The sequence below is a fragment of the Pseudopodoces humilis genome, chromosome 7 (assembly GCF_049639895.1).
Source record: "Pseudopodoces humilis isolate 2021_Gansu_Grassland_sample_001 chromosome 7, ASM4963989v1, whole genome shotgun sequence".
In the NCBI taxonomy this organism is placed as follows: Eukaryota; Metazoa; Chordata; class Aves; order Passeriformes; family Paridae; genus Pseudopodoces; species Pseudopodoces humilis.
Window position 1 is genome coordinate 2,948,618 of NC_142206.1, and position 20,491 is coordinate 2,969,108.

The 20,491-nt window shown below is 35.7% G+C and overlaps 1 protein-coding gene across 1 annotated transcript in view; it reads right to left on the minus strand.

Annotated features, from left to right (window-relative positions):
• ELP4 (elongator acetyltransferase complex subunit 4) overlaps positions 1-20,491 on the minus strand; it is a 136,392-nt gene that overhangs the window by 108,616 nt on the left and 7,285 nt on the right. Inside the window, exons 3-4 of the mRNA XM_005530288.3 lie at positions 13,772-13,893; positions 1,642-1,770 (exon numbers count right to left, since the gene is read on the minus strand). Of these exons, the coding sequence (XP_005530345.2) occupies positions 1,642-1,770; positions 13,772-13,893 (251 nt within the window). The remainder of the gene's footprint in view (positions 1-1,641; positions 1,771-13,771; positions 13,894-20,491) is intronic.

Here is a 20,491-nt window from a genome sequence, read left to right on the forward strand (position 1 = left end):
TATTCAACATTGGTTTTTACCAGCAAAGGAGCATTGAAAGAAGGAATCACAACCAAAGTTGTTCATTAAATTATTAAATTAAATTTAACTAAATGTATTGTTATGGGTAGCAAGGCAGTATCAGATTTTTCCTCAATGGAGTATAATCACCAATCCAATTAATATAGAACACAGTCAAAATTTTTTGATAACTTCAGTACAAAATATCGAAAAATATCAATTTCAAACCAATTTTTCACCAATTAAAATGTCCTGAGGAATTTTAAGTATAGGTAGTTTAAGACTGATACTTTTGTGTATGTTAATTTTTGAATAAATTTAACATACACACAAAAATATTGTACCTCAAACATTGAGAATGATCAACATCCCATTCAAAAAGCAACAATAACAAGGGAAACTCTCCCCAAAAGACTGACCATCTTATTCCATCTTGTATAATCAATTTGCAATAATCAAGGGCACGCATTTTCAAGAAATATTACGTTAGTGGAAGAAGTGTTTAATGCTATGAAATTAAAGAAGATGAATGCACACCCAACCAAATTTTTTTAAATTATTTTTTTATTTTTTAGAACATCAGAATACAATTTCTTAACAACATTCAATTGTTTTCATATCAATGTACAAGGAACTCTGCTAGATTTTAAAACAGACAAATTATTTTGGGGATGGTTCAGAGTGGCACAGCAAGCTCCACAATAATAAAATTGATGAGATTATATGATTACCCTGGAGGCTGTTTGATTTGGCATGTCACCATATATAAGTCTTTTCTGACACAACTATATAGCCATGTCTGTGCAATTTCACAGAAAACCAAACATGCCAAGCCTTGTAAGATCATTTTGTCACATTCCAATTATGTTTTTAAGAATACAGCTGAACTTCCTAGGCAGGTATGACTACATCTAAACCAGAATTTAAAAATTCACACTAAAATGTATAAACAAAACCAGGATTTTATTCTGAATTGTCAGAAATGCTGTAATTTTGTTAAAGATTGGATGTGCCACTGGATTAAATAAGAAAGTAAGAAAGTCACCAGCCATGGGGGATTGATTATTCACAAAACACTAACAACTGTAAACTCTGAAAGACTGACCACTGAGCTTCTTTCTTACATTGTCCCTGCACAGTGATTAGTTTCCAGTGACAGTGAAGCTGATATAATCTCAAGTGCTTGCTTTAGTTGTTATGCACATGGATAAGCAGGTCAACAGCTTGCTTCAACACACTACTTTCACTGCAGACACCTAGTAAGTCGTGCTGATTAAACCTACTTAAGTAATTTGTGTACAACTAAATTTGGGCCAAGTTTGTAGTGAGCACATTATCCAAACTTTCATAAAAAGCTGACTCAATTTAATAATACTCATTGAAAAATCACATGGAACTTAAATGGTTTTTTTTATTTTAGAATTAATATTGCCTATACTGAGTTTTAGAGTACCTGCAAACCCTCAAACTCCCTCTCTTTTTGTATCACCAGTAATTAAAACATTCAGTGGTGTTGTTTTCCCTCAAGAGGCAATCCCGTAACAATACCCATTAGGAGTTCTGTTGTCTAGATGCTACTGAAAATAATTTGCTTCTCAAATTAATTTTGAGTGCAAGAGGAAAGCAGAAAATAGCTGTTACCTCCATTTTTGGTAAATTTTGATAGCGCCAGGCTATTTTCATAGAATCCTGAGAATCCTCAGACTTAGCTGCTGCTTCATCTCCCAATTCCTTCCCATAGGTATCATCAAGCAAAGGGGCTGGAAGTTCCTACAGGTAAAAAGCAAAAGAATGTCAGCTATCTACAGTAGAAATGGCAGCTCAGATTTTTATCCACACCCCCCTCCAGATAGATCATACAGTTATCTGAGTATAATGGGAAGCTGTAAAATCTGTAACAAAGCCTGATTAAAATAACTCTTTGGAAAGACTGTCTCCACTAATACTGAGCAGGAAAAAAACCCCGTGCAATTGTTATTGGAAAAATGAATTCTAGAAGTAAAAGAAAGAATGCAGAATGGAAATATCGCATTTTATGCTCTACTTCATCTTGAGCAGAACCCATATTCCTTTTTTTGTAATCTTTCTTTAAATGTTGATCTCCTAAATTACTCCATTGATGAGAGCAGGCAAGTTCCCTGAACAGCAAATTTAAGCCTATTTCAACATAAGATCTTTGTCAGCTCCTGTAAATCTTTCAGAAGTATCCAAATGACCACAACACCCTAGAGACACCAGCTGAAAGCCACTCTAACAGGATGGTTTGAATTTTCTCTTCTGCTAACCATTAGGCATGATATCTACCCAAGATGGATATCTCATGGACACAAACACAGGAAAAGAAGGGGGGAATACTTAATTCTGGATTTTTTTGAAGTTTCTAATGTACACTTTCTGCCTTTGCTGCACTGCTGAAAAAGCAAACAGCACATGATGAATTCAGAATTCAAGCAATGGGCTTCTACACCTACCAGAGAAATAAAGTGCAATGAAGTTTTCTGATCCAACTTTATCACACTCATCCCTGTAAGCTGGATGGCACAGAATCTCTGTCTGCTTAAAACAGGACAAAACTTAGGTGTAAACTGTGTTTTCATTGAGCAAAGACTCTTGAGGAAGCACTGTGATATGCCTCAAGGTTTAAACCCACACAGAGCTAGCCAGTATCTCTATTAGAGACATATAAAAGCAGATTTGAAAACTTTAGAAGAATCTCGATTCAAGGATGGGACACACATCAATCACTGCCCATAGGCAGGGCTTAAACACATCCATTTTGGGTTTAAACACATCCATTTTGGGTTTAAACACATCCATTTCGGGTGTAGTGTTACACTTATTTAATATTAAAGAACACAGGAGAGAAAACCTGTATATGGTGTTACACATAAGCTTACAAACAATACATGCTTTGTTTCTTTTGCATAAATTAACATGGCATCTATAGTTATTGGAAAAAAAAGAGAGATTTCAGATAGTTGCTTCTGTCTCTTTCAGGTGTTGGCCACTAAACTCTCTGAGGCAGCAGGCAATGGAAGTTATGAAAACTTTTATAACTTAATAAAGTTGCAGAAATAGAACAACTGTATCTATGTGTTTCAACAGCTCAGCAAAAGACACAAAGCACACCTTTGAGCAAGCTATTTTATTTCTTTTGCTTTTACAAATGAACTGTAAAAGCCTGATAATGACTGTTCATGAGAATGATTGTGTACAGTTATATTTTCAGATTTCTTACACCTTAAAAAATACACTTGCATAAAGTAAACTCATTACTATGGTTGTTAAAATTAGGCTTTCTGGGTAGGAAAGCTATAAGATGAAAATTTTGATTTAGTATTTACAGTTTTCTTTAAATTTACAGATTTACAGCTGTTTTAGTAAAAAAAAATAAAAAAAAAAAAAATTACTTTAGTCAAGAGTTCCATGACATCTACCCAGCAAGAAAGCAGGGAAGAAAGCTTTCAAATCAAAGATTTCTGACAGTCTGACAAATAGGACAAAATGAAAACAGAACACTGTACTGAAAGGTTCTGAGAAAGTATAAGTACAAAGTTGAGCTGACAAGCACCCTGATGCATTTCACATAAATGCAGACACAAATCATTTGCATTCACTTCTAAAAGCATTATATAAAGTATTTTTCTAAAAAAAAAAAAAACAAAAAAAAGATGCTACTTTGAATTTTTAATTTTATAACTCAGCTATCCTCAAAAGATCTAATCAATTTTATTTTCCAGTTGAAGTGTTATTTTGAAAACCCATACTGAACAGTTAAACCATTGTACAGATTAAATTTCCTCATACAGTTATTCATAGATTTAAACTACCTATCATAAAAAGGTCTTTCTTTTTCAGTGAAGAGCTGCTGAGACTTGATCATCTCAAAATATTCCTCAGTTAATAGTAAAAAAAACGCCAAAACCAAACCAACTTTCATTTAAAAAAGTTTTGCAAAGAAGTAATTTGGAGGCCCAAACAACATTCCCAGGTCAACTTGCTCCCAGGTAACTTTTTGTTGTGGTGGATAATCTGTGTTTTTTTCTGAAAACAAGCACCTGCCAGAGCTCATGAAATCTTGCTTGAACATTTCATCAAACTCCCTGAGCTTGCCCTCAGACACCACCACTAAAAGAAGAATTTGCTACCTCACCCTGCTGTAATGTTATTGGGCAGCTTTCACATCATCTGTAAAATCAAAAGCCAGGAAAAGTCATATTGTACAATTCTCCTTCCTGGAGGTAAAGAGGAAAACAGCAGCAATATTTCTTAAAGCTATTTAATATTTTTCTCCCATAGAATGACTGCAAATGCCTATCATTTGTGCTGCTGGTTCATTGTTTTTATGTAGTAATTGGGAAAGTCAAATTTGAGACATTAACTACATAAATTTATGTGTATTTTACACATCAAATATATTTTATGCTGAAAAAAGAACAGAGGCCAAGACAATAATAGGTTCTCCAAGTATTATTGATAAAGTATAAGCTGCTTAAATGTAACACTGAGAAAAAGTTCCTGCCTTCCAGTCAGAGGACAAAACCTTCTTCCATGGCCCTCTGTGGCAGGGAGACACCACAAATCCCAGCTGCTGCCACCCCAGAAAGTCACTCCAAAACAATCACACACACACACTATCAGTGCAACACAATTAGGCACTGTGGTGTGTCTTAACCACTGCTAAGAACAAAACAGATTAAGAGATCAAGGAAAAATGGTTTCACCTGAAGCTGATGAAAGATTTTGGTTGCCAGAGATGAAAATCCATCTTAGTATACTTCTGAAACAGCCTTTTTTTTTTTTTTTTTTTTTTTTTTTGGCCAACATAGCTTGCTTTTAATTTCTAACACAATAGTTTTTATTTTGATGGAATAAAAAACAACTTCTGACAATAGAAAGTGATTTAAACATGACTAAATTCACACAAAGCACCACGAGAAAGCCACGACTCCATCATGAGCAGTGAGCACAAGCATCAGCTTAGGTCTGGTTTATGCTGCCTGGTCCCTTGCGGTCCCAGGAGCACTCAAAGAACTCTCTGAGACCAAGAACAACTCTTGCATCCTAAGCTGCTTTTCCAAAATGCCTTTGCCTAATAACTACTATGTTCAGATGTTTCTCAGATGTGCCAGGTTCTTGTCCCTGAGCAAGAATCAAGGGACACTGAGATTTAACACATTTCTGGGGCTACTACATCTCACAGCCACCAAATTTTTGTGGCCAACACTCTGCTCTAAAGCAAGCATATTCTGAATCATAATCTTAAATGTGGTGGTTGTGAACTACATGGCCTCTGAGGAGGCTTTGTACATAATAATCTGCAGGCTGGAGTAGGTGCTCTGCCTTTGGATATTTTGAAAACCAACTGCCTGAGCACAACCTGTTAAATATATTCCAAGATGCACAAATAGGGGGAAAAGAAATTCCAATCCTATTGAGGGTCAAAGTATGTCTGTAATTTCATTAAATTCTATATAAAAAATAGCAAGCAGAGCTAATAAAGATTGTTTACCTCCAGATTTGCATCCTCAACTTTATCACTGTTATTCCAGCTTCAAATACCCTCAATTTTCACCAAACTGTATGAAAGAGAGGCAGAACATGCAGGCACAGTTTGAAGGGATGTCTGTGTTCACTAGAAGCCAACATGCCTTCATCAGCCTGCCTGAAGACTCAACACAATGGTCACTGTTTTTCATTAGGATGTACTGATTCATGTATGTCAGTCCTTAATTCAAAATTAAAATTAACTTTTTAACTAGAACTTTGTATAAGGACATTTGGAGAGAGCTTAAAATTGTGTTGTAGGCTTGGGACTGGGGAGAAATACAGCCAGAGAAAGGTTGTATCAACTTATTTTATGGGCAATATTGAAAATATTGAAATGATCCATGCATTTCTTCTTTTCTTCATATCTGCTTTTATTCTTCACAGTAACTAAAATTGGAATAAAAGGCTTTCCCTTCTTCTGACACTGGTAATTAAATGCTCTTGTTTCTTTCAAGAAAATAATTGTTTTCAAACCTGACCATGCTTGAGTGACACAGAAAACCTCAGTGTGAGAGTCTCCATTTGTCTTTACACAGATATATCCTCAAAAATAAAGGCTGGATGTTTGGATCTGTACTTCACAACTCCTCAGCATCGTGAAAAGTTGCATTACTGTCCAAGAACTACATCATTTAGGATTTAATGAATTTATGTTCTTGGAAGCAAAATCAGAATTTCAGAAGAACATAGTATTACCAAAATATGTAGAATTCATCTACAAAACTTCACCCAGAATTTGGAAATAAAAATGTTATCTAACAATGGACCTAAAAAAGGAGAGTTGGGCAATCAGCCCATAATCTCTCTATTTAATCTATTCCTGCTGAAAAATATCTCAGCTCCCACATCATAGAGCTTAGAAAAGCTTTGGGACTGACAATTTTGTGGCATCAGTGTGTCAACTTCTGAGAACTGTTACATTCTCCCAGGCTAAAAAAAGACAAATCTTTCATAAGGTATGTAAAAAAACAAAGCATGTAGCAGTGCATTAGTTAAAATAAAAAAAACCCAAAACCATACAGCATTTCTTGGGGTCAACTAAAATACAAGTCTTTGCTATGCAGCATGAACACACAAAAAGGCAGACAAGTGCTAAAGTTATTAAGGGCAGTTTGGCTGGAGAGAAGGAAGCTTGTTGTTTTTTTAAAATAAAAATAAATTAAAAAAAAGTTTGGGAGAAAAAAAGTTGGTTTTCTGAAGCAGTCATAGTAAATGACAAGGCAATTAAAATAATTTCATTTCCTGCAAACCAAGCTATGAAGGTTTTACTGCAAAGACGGAATAATTTATTTCAGTAATAAACCTTTTATCTTTGCAATAAACTGGTGGATGACCTGTATCTGCCAGCAATCCAGGTCCTTCTGTGTTTGCTGCCACATTACTTCGCCTGCCTTGTTTTGGCAGATGCACGAAGCAAAATCAGATTCTAACAGTTTGACCTCTCTCACTCCTTATGCTCTCTAGGGGATAATAAAATCCAAGATACAATCCCACAGCAGTTAATGAAGCTTAACCTCACACCCTCTTAATTACCAATGCATTACACCAACTATAGGCATCATACTCCTCTCTAAGCTATTTTACAATTCTAAAGAAGTACTACTGTGCTATTATTTAGCAACATAATCCAAGCTGTATGTGAAATCCCTCTTATATAAAATCCTTTGATCCTTACGGGTTTCAATAACTGTATAATTAATAGCACTTAAGAATTTAAAACAGTATCTATTTATGTATCAATAAATCTGGTTTTCACATGGGTTTATGCAACTATTTTGAAGTGCAGTTATTATCAAAAATATGATAAAAGACATGAAATAAAAAAATACTTAAGGGAGTACAATTCACTGTTGATCTGTAATAACAATATTTAAATAGCTTAAATTCACATGAATTTAAGGCTGGTTTTCATCCTGTTCATTTTTAGTATTTAAAGGACACCAGATGGTAAGTCAGGAAAGGTAAATATTTTCTTTTCAACAATGTAATATATAAATGTCAGTTTAAAGGGCCCTACTCCCAAAACAGGGGGAGGATTCCATTTTGATTATAAATACTTGTGAATACAAGGTGCATTGTTAAACAACATAAATGAATGGATACAGATTTTTTTTTTTCTTTCAGCAGTCCTTAGACTACAACTTATTTCCATCTCCAGGTAAGGCTGGTCTACAGAAATTTTTCTTTGACATTCAGAAAGACCTAATGGGTGTCAGGCCAGGGTAAACGAGAATTGTGTGAAGAGAAACAGGAAGAAATACTCCTCTATTTGAGGAAATAAGAAAAGCCAGATGCAAGTACTCTCAGTGGTATATTTTTAACCCATGAGGAAATATTCTGTACTTCACGTACACAGAAGTAAACTCTACAGTAAAGACACAGAACTCTTGCTGTAACTCCCTTGCACCATGGCTGCGTTTCACATTTAGACCCAGGGATGCCTATCAGACAATCAGATGATTTTCTAAAATTTCATCTTTTTCTGAATCAATTAATGAATGCTTAAGTATGTGACAGATACAAACAATAGAGAATGAGAAAGCAAAATTATGTGAAGGAACTGAGTATCCTTGTCCCAAACTCTGTAAACTCTGCTGCAGTGTATAATGCACTAGCCTAAGCCTAAAGATAGTTTATTCATGAAAACTTCAGAGATGAGCACTGGAAGCAATATTTCATTAACTGAGCAAAGCAGCTCTACACAGTTATCAACAGATTTGTTAAACAGATACTGGTGGACACTGAAACCTAAACATTTAGGTTTTATCACTTTTATGACACATTTAAAAGGACAATTAAGATGTGTGCTTAAAAGACCTGTAAGTTCAGAATTAAGATGATGAAAGAAAATTTCTTTAATGAATAGACAAGGATTGGCAGATAAGAAACCAGAAATTTAAACCAAACATTCATTTTCTCTAGTTCTAGAAAATCTTTTTATTAGTTTGGTCTGAACTTTTGACAAAGATGAATCTTTAAGCTTTAGAGTTTCCAGAGAGGGTACTGCTTAAAAAGATTTATTTCTTTTTTAACAGAAGAACATTTTTTTCAAATGTCTCTTTCACACCTCTACAACTTCTATGTCAAGATTGTAACACAGTTCATAATGGAGAAAATTGCACATTACAATATAATTAAATATTTGCATTTTAGCAATGAAAAACATAAAACAGATTTACCCAATGTGCAAGTAAGAAAAGTAAACAGATGAGCAAGAACTACACAATATAGAAATTAAATTTTTCAACTCATCTGCCAGGCTTAGGCTCAACCCTCATCTTTGTGCTAGCACAAGACTTCAGAAAGAGAGGTAGGTAGTAGGAAAGTTCACTTCTGTAACTGTAATTGGATTTGTGTGTATGAAGTGCCACCATTTAACAGCATGCAGCACCTGAATCACTGCAGCAAGCTCCTGCATTTTAAAAATACAATTAGAAAAAAAGAATAGGAATGAAGCCCTATTTGCACATATATTTTTACCTTTTGAGGTATTAAGTTTTTAATTTATGAGCATCTAAAAATGTCAGATGACTGAAAAAACACCTCAAGCATTGATATACAGCTTCTCTCCCAATACCAGATAGCAAAGAGCAAAAAAATAGAATAGCACTATTTGAAAATGGCCACCAGCCTGATAATTTCTTCCAGATTTGCATTTTTCCTTTTGACAAAACAATGGTTTAGAATCATATCCATGAGGGAAAAATAGAAGCATCATGGCTGAATGTACTTCTCTGAAGTAAAAAAGTCCATGTAGACAGCTATGGTTTTTTCCAAGGCATTGTTTGCACACACAATAATACAGCAGCTCCATGGTTTTTACTGTTGTTCTTTTAAATAAATAATAATAAAATGGAAATAATAAAAGTTCATTTTGCTAGGTTCTTCCTATATTCACTTCTTCAGTAGGAAAAGAGTAAATGAGCACTTTCTGTTCTTCAGGCCTGCCCACTCTGTTGAAGGTAGAACTTTTTTAGTCTTCTCCAAATTACATATTTAAGCAAAATGCTCTTTAAAATATACTTTAACTTTTTCTTAGAGATTTTTCAACTTAGGAACTTTCAAAAATAGTGTTCTCGGAGGGGTTTTTGGTTTTTTTTATGTTGTTCCTATTGGTTTTTTTCTCAACAGCCATTATAGTTGCCCACATGCCCCTCCCAACTTCATCACCATGGGAAGCTGCATCTTCCCCTTTCACTGTGACACCCTTTATTCTCTCTTTTGTAAGAGAACCTCCAAAAGGCAATCTCAGCTGAGTGCAGCAGCATCCTCTTATAAAATTCCCATTTGAAAACAGAAATTCCATTGAAAGGCAATAATCAAACATGGTGCTAAGCTTTTCCACAAGAGATGACAAAACAGTTCTAGACAGCAGTTCTGAACCTCACACTCTTCCACCTCAGGCCCCCAGGTACCAAATGGAATGGTCACTGAGAGCACAGGCCAGGGTCCCACAGGTTAAATGTGGTGCTACAGGGGATGCTGTTTTGTTTTCTAGCAAAAGAAATGACCTGTAAGTCTTCCTTACAAGACAAATCATAGAATCATAGAATGTTTTGTGTTGGAAGGGACCTTAAAGATCTAGTTCCAACTCCTTTGCCATGGGCAGAGACTCCTTCCACTGGACCAGGTTGCTCAGAGCTCCATCCAACCTGGTCTTGGACATTTCCAGGGATGGAGCAGCCACAGCTTCTCTGGGCAACTGTGCCAGGGCCTCAGCACCTTCACAGGGAACAATTTCTTCCCAATATCCAATTTAAGTCTGCCCTCTGACAATTTAAAGTAATTTCCCTTTGCTCTGTCACTACACTGCTCTTGTGAAAAGCCCCTCTCCAGCTTCCTTGCAGCCCCTTTAGGCACTGGAAAGCTGCTGGAAGGTTCTCCCAGTGACCCAAATTCTCAGTTTGTCTTTACAGGAGAGGTGCTCCATCCCTCTGAGCATCTTTGTGGCCTCCTCTGCACTCAATCCAGCAGGTCTGTGCCCTTTTTTGTTGGGGTCCCCAGAGCTGGATGCAGAGCTCCAGGTGGGATCTGAGCAGAGCAGAGGGGCAGGATCCCCTCCCTTGCCCTGTTGCCCACGGAGCTCTGGATGCAGCCCAGGGCACATTTGGCTTTCTGGGCTGTGAGTGCACCTTGCTGGGTCCTGTGGAGCTTCCTGACAACCAGCGACCCCAAGCCCTTCTCCTCAGGGCTGTTCCCAATCCATTCTCAGCCCAGGCTGTGTTTGTGCTGGGCATTGCCCCAGCCCAGGTCAGGACCTGGCTCTTGGCCCTGCTGACCTCCATGAGGTTCTCCTGATCCTATTCAGGCTGTCAGTGCCCCTGTGGATGGCATCCCTGCCCTCCAGGGTGCCCACTGCAGCACACAGCCTGATGTTGTCAGCTCAGCATCTTCCATCCCACTTTGTACAGGCTCCACAGGAAAAGCAACTTAACAGAGTAATCTTTATTGTCAAGATAAGCTATAAATAATCCATTTTTTTCTCATTAAAACCTGTGAGAATCAGTTCTACCCCCCAACCTAAATAAAATAATTACGAATAAAGGTAAAGAAATTCTTTTATAGGCAGTTTAGGCAGTTGTAGAATTTTATTGCCAAACCTGAAGTAATTTTACTATTAAATAAATTTTCCATTTACCAATGCAAGCAGTTTTATTTTATGATCAGTCACAGAAGTTACCATGTAATTTCTTATATTATATACTCTTCCCAGTATTTATGCCCTTAGAGTAAAAAGTTGCCTTTTTTTTGAAGAGCATAGAGTGAACAGAAATGCTCTCAAATGTTTAAAATACTTTCTAAAAACCAGCATGTATATAGTTCTGTAGGTTTTACCAGAGGTGTATAATTTTTCAGCATTACGTCTTAATGCCAGTTTCCTGAAGGAGCTTTGACTACAAAAGGCATGAATATATTTTCAAAGGATGATGGATAAATTGGTGGGTGGTAATATAATATATCTTAGGCAGCTGATCAGGGCTTTTTATCCTCTGCCTGTCTTTTAGTTATACACAATTTCAAGATAATTATGGTCTATAAGAATGTCTTTTCCCCTTCCTACTACCAGCAATATTTGTCTTGGTTATAGGTTCAAGAAACTTCCAATCACATCACAAAATTGGAATAGGGCAATTATGGCCTCTTGGCAGAGAACTGGACATGCAAATGGACTGACCACACAATATGGACATTTAATAAGGACACAGTCTGGACAGTTAATGAACTTCCTTTATGAAATACACCAACTCATTAGATACTGGCTATGGAATATACTTAATCCATACTTGAATTTAACAAAATAAAACCCAAGTATAATGTGTAATTCAGGTTGATATCTATCATGTCTGTGTTACCTTTCCAATAAAGAATACAGACCACTCAGACAGTGAAAATAAATTAATTACTAATCTCATTAAATAAAGTGCCATGTTATTCAATAGTCAGATATGCTATATTAAAATCCCAACTCGGTGGAGTCATCCAAATCCCAAGCAGCTCATTTTTATGACAGGAGAGGTCTTCTTGAAGTGCCTGAAGGTGAGGGTTACTTCACTGACTCAATACAAATCAGAGAAATTAACTCTACTGTGCCTTGTCTGCTAAACAAAGGAAGTGTTGAATAGCCAAGGTGGGAGTAAACAGCACAGACAAGAATATTGTTGAGTACACAAGGACACAGAGGGAAGAAGAAATCAAAATAAGATTGTTTTCTTTGACCTTCCTGCAGCAATATTGTCCCTCCATTTATAATCTCTTATAGTAGCACCACAATGGAGTCACAACAGAGGAATGCAGCATTCCTGCCTAGTTTCTACCCCTGAAAATTAAGAAGGAAAATTATTCCATATCAGAAAACAGAGCTGGATAAGGCACATCAAACTAACTGACCCCAAAGAGGCACAAGATGTAGGGCAGATGTATGTAACAATGTCTGATTATATATAAAGGGAAATAGGAGCCAGTAAAAACATGACAGGCTATGAACTACTGAATCAAAGGTGAATGAAAGGAAAATAGAATGCACATTAGCTATTCCATTTTAAGAAAATTTAATTTAATGCAATAAAAATACTAATTTGGATAATTCAATCTCGATGAGAAAAACAACTGCAATAATCGTGTTGTATCGCCAGGGAGTCAATACTTGATTATCAGTTATTTAAAACCACTTAATTAAAAAATATAGCACATTCTTATGGAATTCATACTTGAAAATTAAATTTTAACCTATTTCTTTAACCTTTATTCTAAACCACAAGTAAGAAAAAAATTCACCCTTAAATTAACCTTCTTTAGGTTCAAGATCACTAAAAATTTGATTTTTCACAATCACAATAATTTAATTTCATTAAGAATACATTTTTTCCTGAATACTGAAGATAATATTCAATAGGTAAGGCATAGAAATTTACCATCCCTAGGCAGGAAAACAGAAGAGTAATGATTTTGTCCAGAAATAGTCTCTGAAGACACTTAAGGAAATAGCCAGACTTCATTTGATGCAGAAGTAATCAGTAAATTATATGTTACTTCTGATATTACTTCTGATATTAGGAAAACGCAGCCTTAGAAAGACATAAAATATTTAATGAAATTTTGTAAGATTATCTTCACACTTCAGCATTTTTTGCACTGTTGATCAGGCTTTTTCCCTTATGTAATTTTCTCATAACAGAAACTATCAGTGTTTGATTGGGAGTCCACTGCAGTCTGAAGGGATCATTTCTGTATGACCTGATCCAAAGTTGACCATGTTCCCTAGCACAAAAAAGAGTCAGAATGAAATGTAAGTGTAAAGGAAATTGTAAAGATGTTATTTTCTATAGGACACTACAATAAATACCCACACAAAATGTACACTGTTTCTACCACAACATACCGGAAGCAGCTTTACTTTTCTTCCTCCTGGGCAGGAGGAAACTGTAAGCAGTTTGGTTTACTGAAACCATTCCACTAAGCCAGCCAGGCTGTCTGCTTTTCATCCATAACCAAAATAAAGAATAAACAGGTTCCAAGCCTGATTTGGCCTTGGGAGGATGGTACTCCACTGTCCACAGATGGGAGATAGAGACCTGAATTTAATTCCCAAATCTGGCTAGTGTAAATACTCCTGTACTTCCCAACACTTTCTTATGAATCACCAAGACGAATCCATTTGTTGCTACACTTTAAAATGCATTTAATTCATCAAGACATTACAAAAGCAATGGGTCTTATTTACCTTCAATATCTTGTCAGGATGCTCTTTGGCAGAAGCAACAAACAGGTCATGGCCACAGACAATTCCCTCTGCGAGAAAATACTTGAACAACAAATTGGAGTAAAGGCCATATTTATCCTCCTCTGTGAAAACAAGAATGGTTGGATTTTATTTTATTTTAGTTAGATAAATTTCCCACCTGTAGGTTCACAACACTATAAAAAGCCTCTTTGGGTCTATCTCCTGGAGTATATAATGTACACTAGAGATCAAAGGTAAAGTAGGACTCCAAAACTTATGCTTGATAATTCTGTATTTCTAATTTTTCAAGCCAGAGGAATAGTTCTCAATCAGGCATTTAATTCTAACATATGGATGGGATACAGCAAGAATGTTATACTCCTTACAAGGCTTCCCAGAAGTATCAGTGAAGATGGATGAATTTATAGATTAATGGAAAGAGGTTCCTTAATTTAGGAGAACTATGTTAATATTGATATTCATAGTGCTTAAAAATTGCTTAAAGTAGCTGTTACCTGATCCTTTTCAAAATTTAGCCATATTTGGCATGTTAAACCTATACAGAGGTAATATTCAGAATAGAGACATTTTTATATCTGCACTCCTTCCAAAATTGTAAAAACTACAAAAACCAAATGGATATATTGAAGAAACCAAACCATTAGCAAAGTTGTTTTTGAAACCTAACCAGAGCAAAATCAGAACAAACTGAAAGACTCATGAATTTCCAGTTTAGCAGTGGGACAATATTTGTTAGCAGACATTGTGAATACTGGCCCACTGAAATCAAAATATAAACCCTGACTTCAGAAAGAGCAGCATCTCCTTCAGCTTCCCTGGTACAAAAAAGTGTCAGAAATTACCAGAATTAGGAAGTTGTAATGAATTCCTACAACTAAAACTTAGCGTAACTTCAAGTTACGGGAAGTGGATGTGGGCATAACAACTGAAATCTCTGATGAACCATCTCTGATGTTCTTTATTTGCAGAAAATACCAACAACAGCAGTGTTAATTTTTTTTTTATGTTTTTGGGGAGAAAAGTAAATGTGCTACATTAGGTTTCACTTTTTCATTTCTTAATCTGGAAGCTGGAAGACAATACAAAGGGATGCTGAGGCAGAAAAATAGAGAGAGAGAGATTTTTTATACAGAACCAACAAGACTCAATCCATTCTTTGTATGGCTTGGAAAATATTTCTTAACTACACATATGAAATAGTAAAATTAAAAATAAAAAAACAGCACCAAAGAGAGAAAATAAAAAAGTTGTCATTCATACCAAACTTGCAAAAAATGGTAGAGGAAAATAAAAATACTCTGACATGTACCAGAATTAAAATGAATCAATGGAGAGAAGGAGAAAAGGAAAGTGTATATCCATAAAGAAAAAAGAAAACTAATAGCAATGGGGAAACTTAAGAAACAAATCACAGGAAAGTATTGTTGCACTGCTACACTCCTAATATCTTGTATGTGTACTGATACTTTCAGTGCTTAAATTAACAAGAAATTCAAACCACAAGTATTCAAAACCACTGGAAAAAAACCTGATTCTCCAAGAGATATCCCCCAACCTCCAAGGGATATTAGGCAAAACAAAACTTATTTCCTGTTTTTTTAAATTTCACTTTTAAATTCAGTATTTGGGATAGAGTCACTAGAAGCTACTCTAAAGCTCAAAACAGAGAAAAATGTTTGATAATCCAGTCACTAAGAGAGGAAATTACCTAAAACTGGATATCCAAATAAACCAAGGGAATACAATAATTATAATGCTCTTATTATTAGTATTAGCCACTCTGCAGTCTGTTGTAGAATCTTATGGTTTTAAGAATTTAGATTGTATTAACAGAACTTACCTTTGATACCATTTACCTGCTTAGGAAGCCATATTAGCCTTTGATGTACTTGCAATAACACAGTTTTTTTAAGAAAAATAATGTTCTTGTGACAAATATGGACAGTTCAGAATCATGAAAAGCACAGGACTGACAAAAGCTTACTGATGACAGTACTGGGCTCCTTGTCAAAATTTCATCAGGATGGATTTTCAAAAGAATTACAAACTGCAATTTACTTGAGAATTTGGAGCTTTTAAATAAATATTAGATACAGTTTACTCTTGCATCCTTATAAAGCCATTAATAGTGTCACTGAAGAACTGCCTTCCTACTAACTCAGTGATGAGACTGAGGATGCAGGTCCACATCTGAGACTCAGGGGGACATAAAACTCAGTTAGATAAAACTGAAACACTACCATTGCAGAAACAAAAGGCAGAACTGACACTACCTAAGGTTTTGAAGTATTAAAGTCATATTTTGTAAATACTGCCTGCTTAAATCTTAAACTGTTGCAAGAGGAAAATAAAACCCCTATGCTGAGTAAGTGTCCCTTATAACTGGAGTCCAGAACAGTGACAGCTCCTGCCCCCTCAAACATTGTCTCTCTCTTGTTATTAATGCTTTATTGCATCCTGCATTATCATCAGTAATATATTATTCACAGTATATTGATTTCCATGGGCTAATCTCCATCTAGGAATCTCTCAATTTAAGAACCAAAGACCTCTAGAAATCAAAGTGGCAGCATGAGATGTACTTTTTTGTTTTGGTTTTTTTTTTAATGTCTGAGCTACCTGAAAGAAACCACCAAGGCTCCCTTGTAATCACATCCCTGTGGTAGATGTCACTGGAGGGAGACAATTTTGTTAGATCTCTCTCCCTTTGAACAAAAGAGGAGAAGTAACATTGGTCAGGCATTCTGGAAGGATCTCAAGCTGTAACATTCACATCATCCTTGCTGAATGAAAAATCTTGGGTTCTCAATTTTTATCTACAGGTTAAAGTTCACCTTCTTCACCATCTGAGGCACAGAAACACTGAGTTGATACGTACTTAACTGACATTTAATGGAATATAAGAAAATATCTTGTTTAGTCCAAGTGTTTTATGGCTTGAGTCTGTGTGTACAGCTATAGAGACAGCTTTTCTGGATCATCATTTTTGATACTAATTATTCCTTAGAAAGGAAAGAACATACTCAATATTTTTGTGTCAAACGTAACGTAGAAATTCCATAAACCATGGATAAATACAAGAAATCATACAATGTGTTGGTGATTATTTAACTAAGCCAAGAAGAAATATGGCTCTAACATTTAAGAAGAATTTTTCTTAAATTTTATTTTAAATGCTGAAATGTTAAAACATATTGTAGAAATAAAGCAATGAAGAACAGGGATATAAACTTTTGAACTGACTTATCGAAAATTATAATTAATTTTGTTGATTCACTGATTTATTTGTAATATAACAGGGCTGGAGAGGTTCTTACACTGCCATACCCTTCCAAAACATATTTTTGCAAAACAACAAGGAATGTTCAAGTTAGCAAATTAAAAACACATTCAGTGTAAGGACACATCATTTTAACATAAGCCTTTCCTTTCTTCTTAAATTGATTTTCATAAGAGTAAACTTACAGTAAAAAAAAGTAAATTAAGAATTGGAGAGTGATCTAAATATAAACCACCTCCTAGTCTCCTACAGTACTCTAAGGATTAGATGTGTCTCAGAAAGCCTTTACAAACAGTGTATCTGGAATTGTTAAAGTCAATGCATCTGTAAGAATCCTTCAGTTCTTCAATTTGTCAGATAGAGGATGCTTTTTATTGATTCATTTCTAGGTCACTAAACTTTTGTGGTATTCAAAAGATCTAAAGTGCATCCATATGGGGCTTTTCTGATAGCATCCATTGTACCCTGGCTTCAATAGTTACTATTCAAAACCAAAGGAGTACAGCTTTCTTCCTGTAAATAAACAAACACATCATTTAGCACAGGTACTTCAGCAGATCACTGATCACTTTCACAGAACCCCAGAATTAAACACTTTCCTGATAATGCTTGGACTTAGCATTTGAATGGCTAGGGTCAGTTTTCTACTGTTACCTTTATCTTTCCAAACTCCTCCACATCCAAAAGAACTACCTTCACTCGGCACATGTAGGAACTAACATTTCAGATCACTTTTAGGACAAGCCTGGCCCAAATCTTTAGTCTCAGCCTCCACACTAAAGAGCTGCCCGGTCAGCAGCCTTCATTGTGAACTTCACTTCCAGCTACTAAGGCACATAAATAAATAAGACTCTTGCAGCTGCAGCCTCTTTTCTGGGTCCAGTCACCGCAAGTCACACGGCACTGCGCAGCTTTCCCCGATTCTTTTGGAACAAAGAGTGTTCTCCAGCTAAGTAGCAGGTGAGTAACTAGTGAAGCGTGAAACTATACAAGGAAAAGAGATTATTTACCTAGAAGTTATGCATATTGTCTCCAGGACAAAAGCTCTTCTGATCCTACAGATAAGGACATAAATAAAATAGTCCATTGTGATGGCTATCCATTGGTGTCTTTCCACATGAGCGTGCTTTCATGGCTGAAACAGTCATGGAGAAAGAGCAGTATTGTCACTATCAGAGTTCAACATACAACCTTGCTGAACACCAAGGATAAAGACCAATTCCTATTTATGGCTCTTTTCAGCACTGTACAGGCCACCAAATACATAAGGGATGTTCTCGACACCTTTGTGCATGGACTGTCTGTAGCTACTTCTCAAAGAAATTCGTGGGTTGTAGAATTAGCTACAGAATCTTAAGGCTTTTATCTAAGGCACAGAAAACAAAAGAGAGCAGATATGTGTGAGGCACTGTAAAAATATAATTTGTTTTAAAAATTAAGCAAACAAATATAATTATAGAAATCGATATGTAACCACGTGACCTTAAGGAAAAACTCCCTCTGCACATAGGCATTCGTGTCCCCAGAGAGGGATGCAGAACAAGCACTAGAACTGGAAGAGGAATAAAAAGTCAGGAACAAAATTTATAAGGTAACAAATATCATATCTATAAATATTGTATTTACAATACCTGACTTTCAAACATCACAATATTGAACAGCATGAAGGGCTTTGAAAAACGCCAGTGGTCATTTGTAGTATAATTTCTTAAAATTATGAGAGCTGTAAGAGGAAAGAATAAGCCTGCAACAATGTAATGTACAGATGGCTTATTTTTTTTCTCTGTACAAAGTCTAGACAGGTTGCCCTAAAGCTGCCAAAAGCCTGTCACAGCCTATCAGTATTGATAATTTTTTTACCAGATAGATGGTTCTACATTGTGGTCCTGTGACCTAAGGTGTGTCTTTCTCTTGCTATGAAACATCTATCTCTAAATTGCTGCAGGTTATAAGATTATTTTAATAATCTGAAATTCCATTTAAAAGATACTTTTCTAATGTCCACGTTTACTAAGCTTGAGGGGATATACTTTGTGTCACTTGCATTTAATTAGCACATGCCAAACCAGAGTTGTCAAACATATAAGTTACAATATTTGGCATTTGGCCATACTTCAGGAAGGTGAATTCTGCTAACTGGTATTTTGTAGAATTATATTTAGCAAATCACTGTTTTGTACCTCTCTTGAGATTATCTTTTTCAGCTTTAAAAAGATGATAGATCCAGTGATATTGACAAGTGAAGAGAGCTCTTATCAGTCAGGTTAAATAGCATGCCTAACAAAAACAATAGTAGCTCATTAAAGTAGCTGAAACTGCTTCAAGGCTTAGGATGTACAAGTATAGACCTGTTTTTCACCAGACAACTTTAACTTTTAATAACTGACCTCAGCTACCAACAAAGCCCCTCCTACTGATAATCTTTAAGACATTTAGCTGTCAGTGACCTTGTCAAAACTGGGGCTTTTAAAGGTAAGCAAGAATAGGTTCTTACAGGGTGCCCAGGACAAATCTAGTGAGGGTGATTTAACTCACTATGCACAACATGTTATATAAACAAAACTTATATTGAAAAAATAACATCTTCCTACAAAATCTTCCTGGGCTGGCAAAGCACACATGCAACAGCTTGGAGTACATTGGAGTGGAGAGGGAAAGGAGTGTGCTTATTCTACTTGTTTGTTTTGAAAAGGGAGATTCTTCTGGGAAGCTGGTCTTCTGCAGCAGGTTCAGATAAATGTGGTCTCACATCCACGCTGAACAAGCTGCTTTGATGGGTTCCACATCTAAGAAGTTGCCTCTTAGAAACCCACTACTGTAAGAATTTTTTTAAACTAAAGTACTAGTTAAAAATCCTAATTCTTGTTGGATGAACAAACCCCAGGGAGTTTCAAGCTGCTCTGGTAGGTAGAATCTTCCATGAGAATACCATGTGCTTCAACTCTCTAATTTTCATATAATTAAAACACTGTCAAAAGAATATACTATAGAATTAAATTCAACTGAAAATCACAATGCTCTTTATTATTAATTGAGTATAAAAAACTTGTACGCTTATATTTCAAACAATATTTTACAGTCTTATCAAGTAATCTGTGCCATTACTACATCTTCAGAACACAACAGTTAAAATAAATATTTTAATACCCTGAATCTACTATTATTTGGTTAAATTAACCAAGATAATGCGTCGAATAATGAAGATGAGCATTTAATTTGCAAAGGGAGCTAAGCTAAAAGTAATGCAATTTATTCTTGCCTTAGAGAATGTTGAAGGAAGGGGGAAGAATTTAACCTTTTTATAACACTTGGAGTACAACACAGAAAGATCTTCCTAGGAGGTTTATCACTGACAGCTTCAATCCTGATAATATTAAGCTTGCCTAGACTAATCTCATGACAGAATTTCTTGGTAAGCT